Source organism: Montipora foliosa, chromosome 3 (assembly GCF_036669935.1).
Source record: "Montipora foliosa isolate CH-2021 chromosome 3, ASM3666993v2, whole genome shotgun sequence".
Classification (NCBI taxonomy): domain Eukaryota; kingdom Metazoa; phylum Cnidaria; class Anthozoa; order Scleractinia; family Acroporidae; genus Montipora; species Montipora foliosa.
The window spans coordinates 13960226-13977725 of NC_090871.1; the positions used below are offsets into that span (position 1 = coordinate 13960226).

Below are 17500 nucleotides of genomic sequence, written 5' to 3' on the forward strand. Positions count from 1 at the left end.
ATTTATTTTTATCTCAGGGTAAATGCAGCTGTTTACGTTTACTTGAGAAGCAGAATGTTTGGAACTCTTTGTGACTCTACTTAAAGGGGCTAGGTCACGCTATTTTAGGTAATTTCGTTTAATTTTGTTAATTATGAGCTCTAAACGTCACATTGGCAGAGCAAGAGTCTTTCATTTGCAAAATCACGGCCACATAACAACTGAGAATGATTTTCAAGCTTTGTAAATGACATTTTGATATAGACTGATATAAATTTGAAAAAAGGTGGGCCGACGTTTTTCAAATTTACCCAAATTCAATCCATTTCAATCCTCTCCAGTTTTGTCCATCCATGTCCCTTCTTTGCTTCCCTGTGTTTTGTCAGAGTTTTTCTATAGTTTTGAACAGTTATTTTGATATTTTAGTTAATTCTACGACCATTCGATCAGTGCTGAAAATGCCTAAAATAGCGTGACCTAGCCCCTTTAATAGATCATTTTACAATTGTGTGCTTAGTTACCTGGCCTTTGAATGAAAGTGAAGCTGGAGTTGACCTTGCTTTGATAGCAACCTCGCTGCTTTTCTTATGTAAATTCCTACTAATTAGCGTGAGAACAACATCATTAACATAAGAAAAACAGTGAGGTTTCTATCAAAGCAAGGTCAACTCCAGCCTCACTTTCATTCAAAGGCCAGGTAACTAAGCAAACAACTGTAAAATGGTCTATATTGTCTGTATTTGGGGTAGACTTTCATATACCGGACTAAAATGGCGGAGGACAAAAGAACCATTGTTATTCTGATTAGGCCTTGCTAATTAGGTATTGTTATGTTCGCTTTGTTCTCTCGTTTCATGGACATTAATTATTTCGGATCCGGTGTATGAAAGACCAGCCGTATTCCGAGGCACGAGTGACGTTCAATTAGGAAAGAAAAGCAAGCGGACACTTCGTGACGCTTTGAAATCCGCGTGCATTTGATTAGGTGTATTTCTGGACATATCTGGAACAATTCGTGCAAAGAAATGCACTAAACGTAAAACGCACGAATCGTTTTCGGACGTTCTCGTTGCCGTCAAATTGGTCATTTAACGTTCCGTTATCTCAATCGATAACACATCGGCTCTTTTTGTTTGTCTGCCAGCTTTTATACTTTACACTATTGCAATGCTTTTCCAAAGACTGTTTGTGAAGCACTTATGGTCGTTAAGTAAGCTCAAGGCGCTCTTACCTTCAGCAAAAAAAAACTGAAGAGAGCGATAAAAAAATGAAATGACTACGTTTTGACCGTTCTACGAACATTTTGAAGTCCAAGTTCAAGTTCATAGAAATTCCGCATATATTCAGTTTTGAAACAATAAGAGGCTAAAACATCTGCTTAAGAATCTACTGACAATAAGGACTCATCTTACTTGATGTAATAAGGAACCTTGTTGAGCGCCACAGCTCGTTCCCAGGGAGGCTCTACACTTCCTACAAAACATTTACAAGCACAATGTGTTGATTGAAATTTCAGCAGTAATCTATAGTGGGATCAGAAAGAAATGGATAGAGAGCACAGAGATAAATAGATGCTTTTCTTGCTAGCAACTATTCGGGATGTGTTTGTTGTGTTGGTCAATGTCATTTTAGGATCGTAAATTTTGGGCTCAATTTATGAAAAAGGTCTCAGTCTCCGATTATTTCTTACCGAGTAGTCCTGGTATCGAGGACGTATCAAAACTAGAATAAGCCTCTTGCAGAGCGTGCTGTCTCTGTAGAAGCTGAATTTGCAATTGTTTCCACCGCCGGTATAGCTGGTCAATACGGCTTTGCAGGGTGGGTGAAAGTGACACACTCTTCTGCCTTAGCTCGTTCTCCGTGCTGCTCAAAGTTTCAAACATGTTCTGGAGCGACGCGATTCGCTCCTGAAGATTCTGCAAGAAAACAAGTCACGGAAAAGTGAACAAAAATTATACTTAACTGGTGTCTTTATGCATGACGGTGCGATGACTTTCGTTTTCAGTTACCTTGCAAATGGTGCAGATCGACACGAGAACTGTGTACAGTTGAAGGTCATCTGTTTTACCTCAAACGGTGAAACTACGATCTTCTTCTTAAAAAAAAATGAAGCAATGTAGTAACAACTTTGTAGCATTTACCTTGAGTTCGTCCATCTGCTCAGACAAGGAATCGATGACAAGATCCTGAACTGGTGTCCAGCTCGCTTTGACTCGCTCGGCCTCAACCAGACGGGTGTCAATTTCTTCCATTTGGCCCTGGAACAGCTGCAACTTCTACCGAGATCAAACAAAATAATAATTTAGTTTAACAACAAAATACCACAAGTTCTCTGGAAAGGAGGGGGTAGTTTCTTAAAAAACTGTGGTGCTGCGTCGGTGGGGAAGTAGTATACAAGAATTTGGTTTTATCAACGATCCTAAAAATAAATTGGTACGAGCGGTTTCAGGCTGAAAATAGAGAATGAAAGATTCTCTGTCACATGCTCACATTGTCGTCAAAACCTAAAATTTGGCGATTTCACGTCGTCGTCACGCAGAGAACTGCAAAAATATGAGCTAAATTCTGTGCCGCACGTGCAGCACGATTATTTATGCTCTTTTAACCAATGATATCATTGCTTTGTGGCGTTTTCGTCGACGTCGTCGTGGTAGATCTTAAGCTCCCTACTACTACGACAATGACGACGACGACTACTCAGCGATCCGATTATTGAGTGAAACAATGCATTTTCAATGGTCTTCCTTGAAAGTGGTATTTGACGCTAAAAACTTCACACATGAAAAATTCCTATTCTCAGTCAAATCAACATGTAATCAAATGTTGTCATTCTCTACTTTCTCAAATCCCATAACACACCTTGTTTACCACCCAAAAACTTGCAAAGGCATTGTTTTCGATTTCTCTTGAGACATCAAGAAGCCCCAAGAGAAATCGAAAACAATGAATATGCAAAATATTAGGGGGTAAACAAGATGTATTATGGGATTTGAGAAAATGGTGAATGAAAACGTTCTACATTTTTGGAGTGACGGTTTGACAAAAGTAACGGGCTTTCAATACATTCCTTACCTTGAAGCGATAATTTCTCGGTGATGAGTCGGGGATGACTCGGGGATACTCAGCTTCTTGGCATGAGTCGACCCTACCACTACTACCTACAGATTGCTAGTTCGGAGGTGCTAGGATTGAAACTGTCGAAATGGGACATTCTTGCGATTGCAGTGGAGGAGATGACAGAAATGAAAGAAGAGATTGATGTTCTGATGCACCGTATTTAACGAGCCACTTGTGGATCAAAACGAGCTTATTGAGTTAAGCGAGAAATACTCCTCAACTGTAAAAACAACAACGGAAAATAGACAAAAACTATAGTAGTTTTTCTCAAAAGAAAGGCAGCTATAGATTGCACTGAAGACAAAAAATAATAATTTCGAAGGAGTCTGAATTATGTCAGCTGATTCGCTTTAGAATATTTCGAAGAGGAAAAAACAAGGAACACATTTGCCCTTAACATCGATAAAAGTCTTGAAATAGACGGTAACCTAAAAAGATAATAATAATAATAAAGAGAAAAAACTAAAACAAAGCAAACTACAGGCAGTTAAGAATAAACGTTCACCTGTTTTAAAAATGATCTAGTTTTCTTGTAGTCGGGAGTCGAACACAGAAATCTGGACAATTACCACTAGCGGCGCTCTCCGCTTCAGACTACAAAACTGTCAAGCCTTCTGAGCGAAAACGAATATATCAAGGAGAAAACAGACAACAGAAATTACTTCCGTCTACATTGATCAAAACAAGTCCGGAAAGGAAGTAAATAATTGCACAATGCATAGTTTGTTCAAACAGTGCTACCACCTTGAATTTTCGGTGCGATTAAAAGAAAACTTAATAACAAGAGGGGACATCACAGTGTTAATTAAAAACACAGGATTGGCAAAGCTCGTCATAATAAACACAGACACACCCAGCGTGAAACTGACCACAGCATAGTTTGGTGGACTAATTAGTTTGTTTCAAAACGCCGTATCCTCTTTGCGGAAGAAGTTAGAAAACTCGTCAACCTCGGTGGCTAAGTCTGCTTGCCAGGGTTACCAGTACGGATAGCTCCAATACACTGTCTTCGTGAGTTATCGCACAAAAACTCGACGAGATATTCTGCCATTACTTTGAAGTTTCAAAGCCGTCTCTTCGGCTTCGGAACGTGATTGTCTTGGGAAAGCCGGATGTAATTGCTTCAATGTAAAACAAATCGAAATAAAATCTACCGCCTTTATGGATTATCGCAACGCTTTCAAACCATTGTCATTTTTTACCTGTTTTTTGTTTTGTTTTTGTTTTTAAGCGAACTAGTTGTTTTTTTCAAGAAAGTTTTTAAGTGCGCACCGTCTTCTGTTCAAACTCGTCATCAAAAACTGTGCGACAGGAATAAAATCCCAGAAGGGAAAAAAGAACAACAATAGCCGAGCCTATACATGTTTTCTCTCTCTCTTCTTTTTAAACCAAATAACTGGCATTATTCCGCGAATGGTCAATATCGCATTCAGCTACTATGTATACTTTTCATTTTACGATTATAGTAAAATTTGTCAAACAATTAACGACACATAACATTCAACGCTAAACAAGGACATGTAAAAATGACAGTGTGATTATATCTATCGACCTAAGTTTAACTACGATAAACGAACAACATTTCGAAAAACTGTTGTTGCATACCCAAATCTATACCTCTTATGAAGTCATTGTGAAACAATTGACTAGATAAAGGTTCGCGATTGTACCGAAAGAGATCACTTTTGAAATTCACGGATAACGTAAACTAAACCCCACTTCTAAACGAACTGCTGGAATGACATTTAAGCACATGAATATTCTCAAGTGTGAGATAAAATTCTTTCTCGTGAAATTCTGAGACGTGATTTCTTCAAACTGAGAAGACCTTTATATTTCTCCTAAGATAATTATCACTGATCTGCGACTCCTCAGGAAAAATTGTCCTCACATCATAGTGTTTAATCAGTGTAATGAGCAAAATAAGAAATGCCTAGGTAAGGAATCTAGGAGGAAACCCCTGTGTTATTTTAACAGTCTCAGGAAAGAAATAAGAGCGCGTTTAACTTTGTCAATTATTTTAAAATTAATGTTTACCATATAATCGAAACCCAGATATTATATATTAAATATGACGACACATAATCCTTGTAAAAACAAACAGTGTGGGCTCAGCACTACAAGGGAAATAAGTGTGACAAGAAGTGAGAAATAAATAAAGCAAGAAACCCAAAGGGAAAACGGGGAACGAGTATTTTCGGTGTGTAGGAGAAAAATGCATCAATAGAAGTATATTGCAATATTTTTCCCCATATGAAGTAAATTCGCATCGGAAATCGCTTGAAACAAACGAAAAATGCCCCCGAACTTTGAATAATAACTGATATTTTATATCGCCGCCAAGGGAGGCAGGCATGTTTCAAAAGATAGGTTTTATACATGCTTAGTCTTACAATAACATTAAGAGAGATAAGATGGTTCGAGTAAAGATCAGTCACCTGAAGCAATCAGACAACAACCATCTAGCTTTGAATTACCTATTAGAAGACTACAAAACACACAGAGATCAAAGTAGAAATTTATGTCAATGGAATTTCCAAAAGGATTTCAACTCAAAATTCGCAGAATTCCTTACCTTCAAAACAGCCACTTCCACTTGGATAACACAGTTTGTAACGCAAACATTATTCACCCAATGACATTCACAATTTTGTTCTCAAATTAAAAGCAGTCTCTGTCGTTCTCAATTTCAAATGTTTGCTATTGAAATCAACACGGCACGTTGTTACATGTGAAATATGAAGCGGTATTGCCCGTGAATGAGAGTCAGCCGGATGTGAGTGAGCTTGGCACTTGTCGTGACCTTCGGTTAACATCGAATGTTATCCGCATGCGGGAGATAAAATTAACGACTCGACACTCAGTGAAAATTACAGCTATGTAGTAAAAGATTGTTAATTATCCTCCTCGACCAATACAATTAATTCGCCTCTCGTTTTCAACAAGGATAGAGGCCAATATATAGATCCATTTTGAGGTTTACGTTTTGCTGCCAATTAGTGAAAACTTAATACGGTTTTTCGTCAAAAAGGGCGGTAATCCTGATTAAAAGGGCAACAGTGTTTTTGGAAGGAGAGACTTGTTGTCGATGCAGCTTTCGTACTGATTAGCTTAAAGATCTCGCGCCATTTTTTCATCCAATCCAAGGCAAAAATACAACCAACGGTGATTGGCTCGTGCGCGTTTTTCCGCGTAAGCTCTGGCTGCATTCATTTGCTTTGCGTTAAGATTGGTTCATGCCATTGTCCTTGTCTGCTGTGATTGGCTAAAGTAACTACTTTGGTTTGAATTACTCTCTTGGCCTGATGTTCAACTGAAAAGCACGAGGGAAATAATCCTTTTTTCTTCTCTCACCGTGGCAGCTTCGACAAAATTTTAATTTTAGAAATTTCCCTTTTTGTTTCAATAGTTTTACTCTAACACTTACCTGCAGTACTTCATCAATCAACAGTCGCCAATCTTCTGATCTTTGACTTAACATTGCCCAGCGGTCACTCAAGGTGTCAATTTGCCGTTTGAGATTCTGCGCAATTCGCGCCCGCGTTGAGTCCTTAGATTCGTCTGAGGTTCTGTCAGCCTCATACTCTTGCAAAACTCTTTGGCCAGAGTCAAGAGACCTGTCTACAACCAGTCTTCGTACGTTAAGCTTGCTTTTGAAAGCCTGGGGAGAGAGTCAATTGTTAGCCAAATTAAAAAGAAGAAATCAACCTCACACCAAGAAAAAATGAGGGGACAGAGAGGGAGGCTCAAGGCGTTGGCCGGGATATGTTATGTCCACGAAAGTTATTTTTAGACGAGCGGAAGTCTTTGTTCTAGGGGAAGTCTGTCTTCCGAGACGTCCGCATGCAGTCTTGCTTCGCTCTCAGGTTCTTAGTGAAAAGAGAAAATGATGGCGCACGTGGAAGGCTGATGAATATATATTTTCTTTCAAACATCGGACCGAGGTTGGCCTGCATGCGGACGTCTCGGAAGACTTCCGCTCGTCTAAAAATAACTTTCGTGGACATGACATATCCCAAGGGCTGGACCGGGAGTCTCCCTCTCTGTCCCCTCATTTTCTCTTGACCTCACCCAACCTAAACTTGAAAATGTATGATCCAATCCGTTCAGCCAAATAGAAGCACCTGCCATCGCTTCTGTTGTACATCAAACACGGATTATTCCGTATATATCTCCTCACCTGATGGAAATCGTTCTGTTGTTGCACGCTCTGCAAGTCTCCTCCTATTGGCTGCTGTAGTGTAAGCTCCTGAGCAGCACGTGCTATCCAGTCAATATTCTCCTGCAGATTCATCAACAGATGACGCCACTCGGAACCAGCGTCATCCAAGCGGTCACGGATGCCCAGCGTACGGACATTGAGTGATTGCCACCTGTCATTCATGTCATCAAGTTTGGCTTGCACGGCTGTAAGTACGTCTCCAGTCTCCATTTCGGCCATGATCAACTGCCCGTTTTCGTTTAAGGAAGCAAACATCTCTTGATGCCCATTGATGTCATCCTCGAGAAACTAAAAACCAAGGTATACCAAGTTAACGTAGTTTTGAGTTTGCGATCGAACGCTACTTAAAGGGGATAGGTCACGCAATTTTAGGCAATTTCAGCACTGATCGAATGGTCATAGAATTAACTAAAATATCAAAATAGCTGTTCAAAACTATAGAAGAACTCTAACAAAACACAGGGAAGCCAAGAAGGGACATGGATGGACAAAACTGGAGAGGATTGAAATGGATTGAATTTGGGTAAATTTGAAAAACGTCGGCCCTCTTTTTTTCAAATTTACATCAGTCTATATCAAAATTTCATTTACAAAGCTGGAAAATGGCCGTGATTTTGCAAATGAAAGACTCTTGCTCTGCAAATTTGACGTTTAGAGCTCATAATTGACAAAATTAAACAAATGACCTAGCCCCTTTAACATGTGCAAGAGACCTTTTTAGCTATTCATGCTAATAATCATCCTAGATCACGTAAGAGAATCAAAAGCAGGCTGATTTCAATCGTTCTTGAACTGGCGTCATATTTATGGCTCGTTCCAGTCTCTATCCTCGGTTTAGACACCAAAGCTTCAAACTTCCTAGCCTACTATTGAGGATTTAAGGAAACCCCTTTTTCGCGACAGTATCTCAAAATGTATTTATGACAGAAAAAAATTAGATTCTACATACATTTCAAAAGGTCTGTAAAAAGACACCCGCCTTCAAAAGAATGCGAGAGGCGCAATTACTTACTTTGATTTCTTTTCTGAGCGCCTCTGCATCCTGTTGTTCTTCGGTACTTGTGGCTTCCACAGCGCTGTCCAGTTCAGCCACTTTTGACTCCGCTGATGTTAACCACGTCAAGGCGTTAGTCATGTCTTCGTGGAAACGCACCATACGATCGAAGGCTTCCTTTAGGTTCTTCTTGCGAGAATCAGATCTTGGTGACATGCAAAACAATGACGAGATTCATGGTGAGAAATGAGCGCTTTTTAACGAAGCGTTCTCGCAAATGACACTCACTTCGCGTATGCCATACAGTAAAAACCCGCATATAGGAACCTAGTGATTTAAAGTGCCCCTAACCCCAAAATATTTTTTTTGCTAAAATGAACCTTTGCACCTGTTCGAAACGCATTGCGGGCATTTTTTCCTTTTTCTAACAAATTCTGTCATTTTATAGGCTTCAAAACTTGCGAAAAACCAAGCATCTTTTGTTCACGACCGAGTCAGAAGGGGAGTGAGCCTATTCCTGATTTGACGTCACATTTTGTAGATACGGACATAAGAAACCCGATCAAGCCTTTTAATTCCAAGCAAGATACGGTAGCATCACGTGGCAAATGAATTGATCTTGCTTTCCATATCCTTGGTTCTTATATGCGGGTTTTCACTGTATTACTTTTACGACCGTCAAGCCTCGTCGACACCAGAAAACATTTAAAGGAACTTCACATGGGGCTTGGACCTTTAGGTGGTAAGTCAGTCACTTATTTTGAAGATTGTGAGCTGTATAAATCGATACTGATTCGGACAAACTCGGAAAAAATCCGAGTGCTCCGTTGTAGCAGTCGAACCTACGAACTTCCGATCACAAGTTCGGATGCTCTACTACTGAGCTTTAGGAGACTCGTGGGAGATGGTGACTCGGGAATATTCGGAAAAAAATCCGAGTGCTCCTTTGCAAGAGTCGGATCTACGACCTACCGATTACTAATGCGGATACTCTACCAATGAGCTAAAGCAAACTACTGGCAGCTCGGCCATTCAACTAAGTTCAGTTAACGAACATCCTAAGTACTGCTTTGAAGATGTTTCATATCATCATGTTAAACTCCAAATCACCTGTTCGTTATGTTGGTCCACCTTTCATTGACTTCCGCTAAAAAGGTTTTCAATTCTCCCGCCTCGTAATGAGCAAACTCCTGTACCATGTGATCACCACACTGGTTGACCGCACTGATACTGCCTCGCCACGTCTCTACATCATCTTCAAATTCCTGTGCAAAGACAGATTTGATTTCGGATCATTTGATTGACACGGAAATACGTCACATGCATGATCTTCTGATTACAAATTCCGATTCCACTAGAACAGTGCTTTGCTTATAAATAGAAGCTATCTTGCGAAGGTGTATGCTCTTAACTTACAAGCTCCCAAAAGCAGAGGCTATAAGAAAAACGCGCCAGCAAACTGGAGGGAATGCAACGTCACTGTCTAGCATTGCCTCTCTTATCTGTCGCGCCTAAATACGCTTTAGCCACAATTCATCGCCCAAGTCCAACAATACAAAAAAGAATGCCTGTTACGGAAGACAGTTTTTAAAAAAAGCGGCAAGAATCCGAAAAAATTTATGATCGTCACCTACTTTGATTTGATTTTTTTGATTTACAGACTGTTTTTGCTTTTGATCGAAGCATGCAGCTAAGATCTAACCCAGATTTTAGCTGGGGTGATTGAAGAATACTGGAGTAGCATATTATGTCATAGTTGAAGAACGGACAAATTCTGACCCAACTAATATGAGGAATGAAAAATGACACAGTTTATTAGCAGAATACAGCCAGCCATCTGATGATTACAAGTGCTACACATGGACAATTCCACATAGTAAACTTAATACAAGGAGACTAACAAAATAACGAGCTAAGTCTTAGGCAACAGACAATGGAAACATAATGTACCACGCCAGATACGAAAAACCACTAAAAAACCACTCCTTATTTGTGGCCAAAAATGGTGGAGACGTATTCCTCATCTAATGCAGTGGCACTGAACCTCGAGGAAAAGGTATCTTACATTACCTACATTACCCTACCATAATAAAAAAACAAAAAAAGAAAGCCACCAGAAGGACTGACTGACGTAGAATGACAGAAATCACCCACCAAAAACCCTAAATAGTCACCCAAATCACATGACCGAACCCAAGCCTCTAAACCGTGCCGTCAGAACATTACATTTTCCATATGAATGCGTTAATCGATAATTGGCGGCTGACTCGACTACATTTACAAAAAATTAATCACGAAACTTGGATGCGATTTTGAAGAAGGCTGAACTAACCCGTTTAGCAAAAGGTACAAGTTACCTTCAAGGTCACTTTTCGTAAACGCTTTTTATCACAACAATATCAGTTACAAACCTAAATGGTTACCTTATGTTTATCCATCTGGTCCTCTAGCTCGCTAACCGTGTAACCGTAGACAGTCTGATCTCTCTCGAGATACGCCTCGGCTTTTCGCATCCATTCGAGAAGCTCTTCACGAAGCTCCACGAACCTCTTCCACTCTTCGATTAGGTAATCGATTTGTCCTCGCCACACTGTCGAGTTGTCCGCTATGCTCGCCCAATGTCCTTTTAACTTGCTCACCTAAAAAGAAAAGATTTTAAATCTCAGAACACTATAATATGGTAAGAGAGAGAATCCTTGCGCCCAATGTTAATTATATCAAATTATGTTTCGATTGTGTCAATGCTGTGAAAAGGTAAAAGGTAAAGTCTGCTTACGAGCCTAATGCCCCGTTAGGCAGGAGCTTATCCCGGTTTCTGTAGCAGCATGTACTAGGAGTATTTCTACTCCCCCCCCCCCCCCCCATCTCACCCATCTCAGGGTTACCCCCAGCATTAAATGTGCCGGTACCCCTTTATACACCCGGGTGGAGAGAGAGGCACCGTGAGAGTAAAGTGTCTTGCTCAAGAACACAACACAATGTACCCGACCAGGGCCCGAACCCGAATCACTCGATCCGGAGTCGAGCGCAGTAACCAACAAGTTGAACTTCATGGGACACGTCGCGGGGACAAAATAACCCCAAAATTGGTGTTGCGTGATTATAAAAGTATCAGCTCACACGAGGGGACATGTCACTGCAACATATCCCTGGGACATGCACCCGAAACATTGTCATGTGTGTGCTACATGTCCCTGCTACACTTCCCTGTTACGTGTCGCCTCAGTGTGCACTACTCAAGCTTTTGTCGCTGCAGCATGTCGCTGCAACATGTCGCTGCAACATGACCCCTCGTGTCTCCGCACCTTGATGGTATTTTTGGCAGTATGAGTTTATTCCCCAGATGCACATAGTACAATACACAAAGAATGTGAAGCCCAGCATATTTGAATTGGGTGCAACATTTAGTTAGTCGATTTGGTGTATTGTTCATTTTCCCGCAAAATTTGGTTTAAAAATTGAAACTTTTGTGATGCTGATGGGGGCAAACTTGATACCAGATTCCAATTCTTGGACAATGGACTTTTGCTCAATGCTATAAGTGAGATGAGTTGTAAGTTGGTTCTCTACTTCTAATCCAAAAAGGATTTTTTTTTTCTCCGAAGAATCAGGTTTTCCCATTTCAAGAAAACTTAAATGATTAAATTTACTGTTTCCTGGCGTCTCCGTCAGTTCCCGTCTATATTGTCGTTGCTTTAACTCCCTTCTTTCCGACGAAGAATGCCGGTTTTCTTCTCTTCTATTCTCTTACAAAGCAAATTTTCTTCCGTCGATGACATACCTTGCTATCAATGAGGAACTTGTCATCTTCAGTTTGTGCATCTTCCACCAGCGAATGACCCATCTCTGCTATTTCGTCCAATAAATGTTGCTTCGTTTTCAGCTGTTCATCTATCGACTAAAGGGAAAGGCCTCGGTGATTAGGCAATCCAATAAATTACGGTAGTTGATCGTTGCCATTTGGACGACACTTAAAGCAATTGTCACTGTTAAGTGTGTCCTTTGCAAATGAGGAAAAAAAATACTTAATCTAGGACTAGATTAGCAGCGTATGTCACTTATAAGTTAGAAAAAAAAACTTGAAAAAGTTAAGTAAACGACATCGAACCCCTTTCCATGGCGAAGAAGCATACGCACATAACCACTACACTACCGAGATAACCACTCCGAACATGGCAATTTTAAAGTGCTTAAAGGAAGCAAACCCTAACAATTCATTGAAAGCTAACCGAATAAAAAGGTTTGCTTACTAAGAAAGGCATCGACCGTGAAAAATGGCAACGATCGTTTACGAAACGGAAATTAGCATCGCCTAAACACGACGTCAATGGACAATCTCCCCCGATGACAAAATCGCAGAGATAGTTGCTCGTGTAGCCACCCTACAACTACACTGACATTGAAGTAGGAATGTCTGTTTATAGTGCCCAGGTCTCTCGAAGTATGCGATTCGCGCGGCCTCCAATTTGTTGCCAAAATTTGTCACAAGTGTAGCCACCCTGGCGCGCAGGCGACGCAACAAAATCTGAAAAAAATCGCATCACCGGCGCGAGACAAAAATCGCTCGTGTAGCCGCGGCTTAACTTCGCTCGGTGAATGGTTCAAAGTTCTAGCGCCAGTTTTTCAACCAATCACAAGTGAAACCAAAACCTGGCGCGTGCACATTTTCCCGCGCTTTTGTGTCGGCTACGTGTAATTACTTCGAGTTTTTATTGGTTTACTGGATTGTCTCTGTCCTTTTTGATTGGTCAAAGTCATAACTTTGGTTTTGGTTTTACGACACTCATTTGAAAACCGCTCTATTCAACAGAGTAGATCCGCAACATAACGGCCAAGAAACAATAGGAAATTACCTTTTGCTTATCTAAGAGTCTTTCCATGTCATCCGAATCTCCTAATACTATCTTTTCCGCCTTCATCATCTCTGAGAGTGTGTTCAGCCAATCATGTAGTTCATACACTGCTGTGTCGAACTTCGGCCATGGAGATGAACGCCCTGAAAGAGAAAACAGCAAGGACTGTCTTGATTCTAAGCCTTACAAAGAAGAGGTTTGTTCGTACGGAGGCGGGGGAAGGCCAGGCTTCTTGACTTGTCGACGTTGTCAAGAATGCAAATCCACCAGACCCTACAGATAATCCATAGTTCACCCCTACCCAGTCTTATGTTGAATAAATAAAGACTTCTTTGTACTTTACTCAACTTGTATTGAAATCAAGACACTGAAGAGAACTCGGCACTCTGCCATGGTAAAAAAGCCCCAATAAATACACGTTTGACGGGATTGAGCGCATTCAAGTAAAAGCCACAATGATACTTTACTACCGTCTAAACTGGAGAACGCTCACCGAATTACTTTTGACAAAAAGCATTTAAGTGTAAATTGTATTGCTTTGCCACACATTTAACCTCAATTTATCTGTTCTCGGTTGTCACAAGGCGAATAGCACGCACTATTCAGCGATTTATCTAGCATGCAGACAGCGCTACCAAGGTTTGAACAACCGTGGCCAGGTCTTGGTTGTTCCAAAGGTGGATAACGCTATCCACCGGATAAATCACTATCCAAACCAATTGAGTTATCCAGTGGATCGTGATTTATCCGGTGGATAGCGTTATCTAACCTTCGAACAACTGGGGCCAGGGGCCCGTTTCTCGAAAGTCCCAAAACTTTACGGGCCATTTTTCGGGTGTCACAATTCCCTTTGTATCTCAAGAACTGAGAGGATTTAAGTCGTCAGTCTTCACGGTAATTTTTCTATTTGTTTCCCTGAAAACATGTTAAAAGAACAGCTTTCCAAAACAAGCAGTTGGCAGTTTCACAACTGGTTTTTCGGGCCCGAAAAGTTTTCGGGACTTACGAAAAACGGGCCCCAGGTGGTTAAGTGCCTACAAGGCTGGCAACTGAGCTTTTTTTAAAGCTGAACCAACTTAATACAAAACATAACAAAGAGAAGAAAATGTAACGGCAAACATAAATCTGTGTACCTTCTTTCCAATCGTCAACAATTGTCAACGGAGCTTCAGCCTGAACTGTGCGCACCTTTTCCTCCACTATGACAGAATCTTCAACCACCTTGCGCTGCGGGCGAACGCGCTTGGCGAACAAGTCAGCGGTGAGAGAAGCGATGCGACTCCAATCATCATTAAGAGACTTCACTTTGACTTCCAGTGACTTGGGCACCTGGTTTCCGTCGAGTTTACTCTCACGTCGGTAACGAGCCATGTTTTCATTGATAGTATCAAGCTTCGGTTGCCGAGATTTCAGCGATTCTTGGACAGCCTGAAGAGATATTTGAGAGATTTAGCTTAGTGATTACGTGGAAACGGACAAACAACAGACAGCCGCTTGCCATAATTCTAATTTGTCTTTTTATAATAACAATAATAATAGTAATAATAATAATTAATAATAATAATAATAATAATAATAATAATAATAATAATAATAATGAAAATTAGCATATGCTAAAACAGTGGATAGCGTTTAACGCGCGCGCTGATTGGCTACTCAAACTCCGAATATCCTGTCCTATTTACCTACGAGCAACTCGGGAAAAAATGGCGTCCCGATTTGCATCCGTGACAAGTGAAGAAAACATCCAAATTAATTTTTTGTGCTGTATATTATCTCACTGTTTTAGTATATACTAAAACAACTATTCACCTCAGTGTCGGTGGCTAGCGTTGGATATTTACCGAGCCGCGAGGCGGCGAGGTAAATATACTCAACGTATATCCTGCGATATACGTCATTTTATGTGTCGCGGAGAATAATGGTGGTTTTCCAGCTTTTTTTCCAATAAACGCAGAAAATTGTGCTGTGTCATCACTGTGTTGAATGATAAAACAATCAACCCGCTCAATCTTGAGGTATGACGCCTTATTTTAGCCAACTCGGCCTACGGCCTCGTCGGCTAAGCATCAGGCGATATTCCGCGCGATTTCGCAGGATAATTGTTAACTATTCACCTCCGAGGACCTCGCGCGGGAATTGCGCTCAAAAATATTATAATCGTTGCAGGAATAAATTAGTTAAAATCATCTTGTTGTGCTATGTTATCTTTAGTATAATTATACTAAAACAACTATTCACCTCAGTGTCGGTGGCTAGTGGTGGATACTTACCTTAACGCTTTGCAGCTCGGTAAATATCTACCACTGGCCACCTCCACTTCGGCGAATACCTGTTAACTATATTTCTGTGTCAATAATTATTGCGGTTTCCCGGTACTAAATAAGGTCAGTTATGTAGAAACTCAATATTTAAATTAACTGATAAAACCTGATTAAAAATAAAACCCCCAAAAACCTATGTACAGCGTTGAATCAACGGATTTACTTGAAACTAAGAGTTGAACAGAGAGCAATTCCTGCAGACCAGACCAGAGTACAGGACCCAAATATCTCACTGAGTGCTTCCCGAAACACGTGGTATTATCCCTAGGGATAGGAAATTCCTTAGTCCTTAGATTAGAAGAGAAGTTACTTGGTACCTGTAACTTGACAGGCAGGAAATGCGCTAAAATAAAACAACTGTTTTTAACTTTTGACGGAACGAAAATCTCATCCTGACGTTTCCAGTTTGATGTAAACGCGATGTTAAATATCTCTATTAAGTCAGATTACCGTAAAAATCTGAAACGCCTCGTTGTCTTCATTTGTGGAAGAGAGGAAGAATTTTCAAGATACCTATTTCAAAGATCTCAGTCTCCCTATTTTCCCAAAAAAGTCAAACAGTATTTAATATCGAAGCAAATATAACGTCTAAGCCATTTGAAATCTCTATTTTTTTGCTAAGTTTATAGTACTATGTAGTAAGTGTATATGTAATGTGAGTGTCATGTGTGACTAGTAATACTCAGTAGTGTCACGGGGTGTGTGTAGTGTGTGTCTTGAGTATGTAGGTTGATATATACATTTCAAATGTTACTAAGCAAAACAAGTGTCTAACCAGAAAACTATATGGTTCACTTAAGCCCGGTTTACACTACAGAAAATTTTCGGCACGGCTCGTGTGAAATTGGCACGGGTGCCTAAAAAGAGATCGGCAAACTTTGTTTATACTACACCATTTTTACCGTATCAAAAATAACATACCAAAATTTTTGGGCCCGGGTAAGTTCTCTTGTAGACATGCGCACTTCAATTATAATCAAGAAAGTCCGCGTGATTTTGGTGGAGAATGAGCAGCCATCTTGAAATATACGCAAAAAAACCGCTAGCCTATATGAATTAAGCCTCAATTTTGGCCCTTTAAAGTGTTTACACTACTTGTTCTATCCGAACCGTGCCTATATTTTCAGCACCCGTACCATTTTTACCCGTGCTCGGACTACCTCGCCGAAGGTCCCAGCACGTGTAAGAATTTTGGTTCGGCACGGATGAAATTTGGTACTGACAGGTTGTTTACACTGCAAATTTTATCCGAGCCGAACCTTTTTTTTTGGAACCCGTGCCAATTTCACCCGAGCCGTGCCAAAAAATTTCTGTAGTGTAAACCGGGCTTTACGCGCTAGGCATTTCATCTTTGATAATTATATATATTTAATCAGTTTTATAAATGTCAATTTAAACTTTGAATGAACTACGTGCACATTTATATTTCAATATCATGTTTTAAGAAGTCTGAAATTTAAAGAAAGTAATTTTCAAGTCGGATTCTCCAAAGTAATTTAATGATTGGATTTGCAGTACAAAGTTTAGTGAGTTGCTTAAAACTCACAAACCAGACAGGTTTCTCTGCAGCCACTGCCATTCATATGTCAAACACTTATTAAACCAAAAAAAAGTATCGCCGAGACTAAGATAGTTAATTTAAAACCACTCGTTTAAGACAAGCTAAAGAAGATTAGTAAGTATTTTTTTTAACCTAATGACGCCACAATACCTTAGGATCAACGACTTGCTGGTTATAATTCCCGCCATCTTCCTTCTCCAGTAACTCTCTTGTCGTTTCAGCCCACGAACTTAGCTCTTCTAAATCTCCGAGGAATTCCGATACGCGTCTCTGCTTCGACTCCGCGCCTCGCATTCGTGTTGCGATATCAGCGCGCAAGATGTCCCAACGTGTAAGGAGAATGTCTAGTCGAGTTTGGATGGTTTCAGAGTTGGGTTTCGAAATGTTCGGCTTAGCTAAAAGTCGCTCCCCTGTCTGCTGGATGCTGTTCTTGGAATCTTCTCTATTATT

The 17500-nt window shown here is 40.4% G+C and overlaps 1 protein-coding gene across 6 annotated transcripts in view; it reads right to left on the minus strand.

Annotated features, from left to right (window-relative positions):
- The window catches only part of LOC137996836 (dystrophin-like), a 97624-nt gene that overhangs the window by 17461 nt on the left and 62663 nt on the right, over window positions 1-17500 (minus strand). For all 6 annotated transcript variants that reach the window (XM_068842434.1, XM_068842438.1, XM_068842437.1 and 3 more), the window contains exons 41-52: window positions 17201-17500; window positions 14299-14593; window positions 13166-13308; window positions 12094-12210; window positions 10736-10951; window positions 9423-9577; window positions 8331-8517; window positions 7277-7606; window positions 6524-6757; window positions 2121-2255; window positions 1670-1895; window positions 1392-1452 (exon numbers count right to left, since the gene is read on the minus strand). The exon at window positions 17201-17500 is cut by the window's right edge and continues 18 nt beyond it. In XM_068842434.1, the coding sequence (XP_068698535.1) occupies window positions 1392-1452; window positions 1670-1895; window positions 2121-2255; window positions 6524-6757; window positions 7277-7606; window positions 8331-8517; window positions 9423-9577; window positions 10736-10951; window positions 12094-12210; window positions 13166-13308; window positions 14299-14593; window positions 17201-17500 (2399 nt within the window). The remainder of the gene's footprint in view (window positions 1-1391; window positions 1453-1669; window positions 1896-2120; window positions 2256-6523; window positions 6758-7276; window positions 7607-8330; window positions 8518-9422; window positions 9578-10735; window positions 10952-12093; window positions 12211-13165; window positions 13309-14298; window positions 14594-17200) is intronic.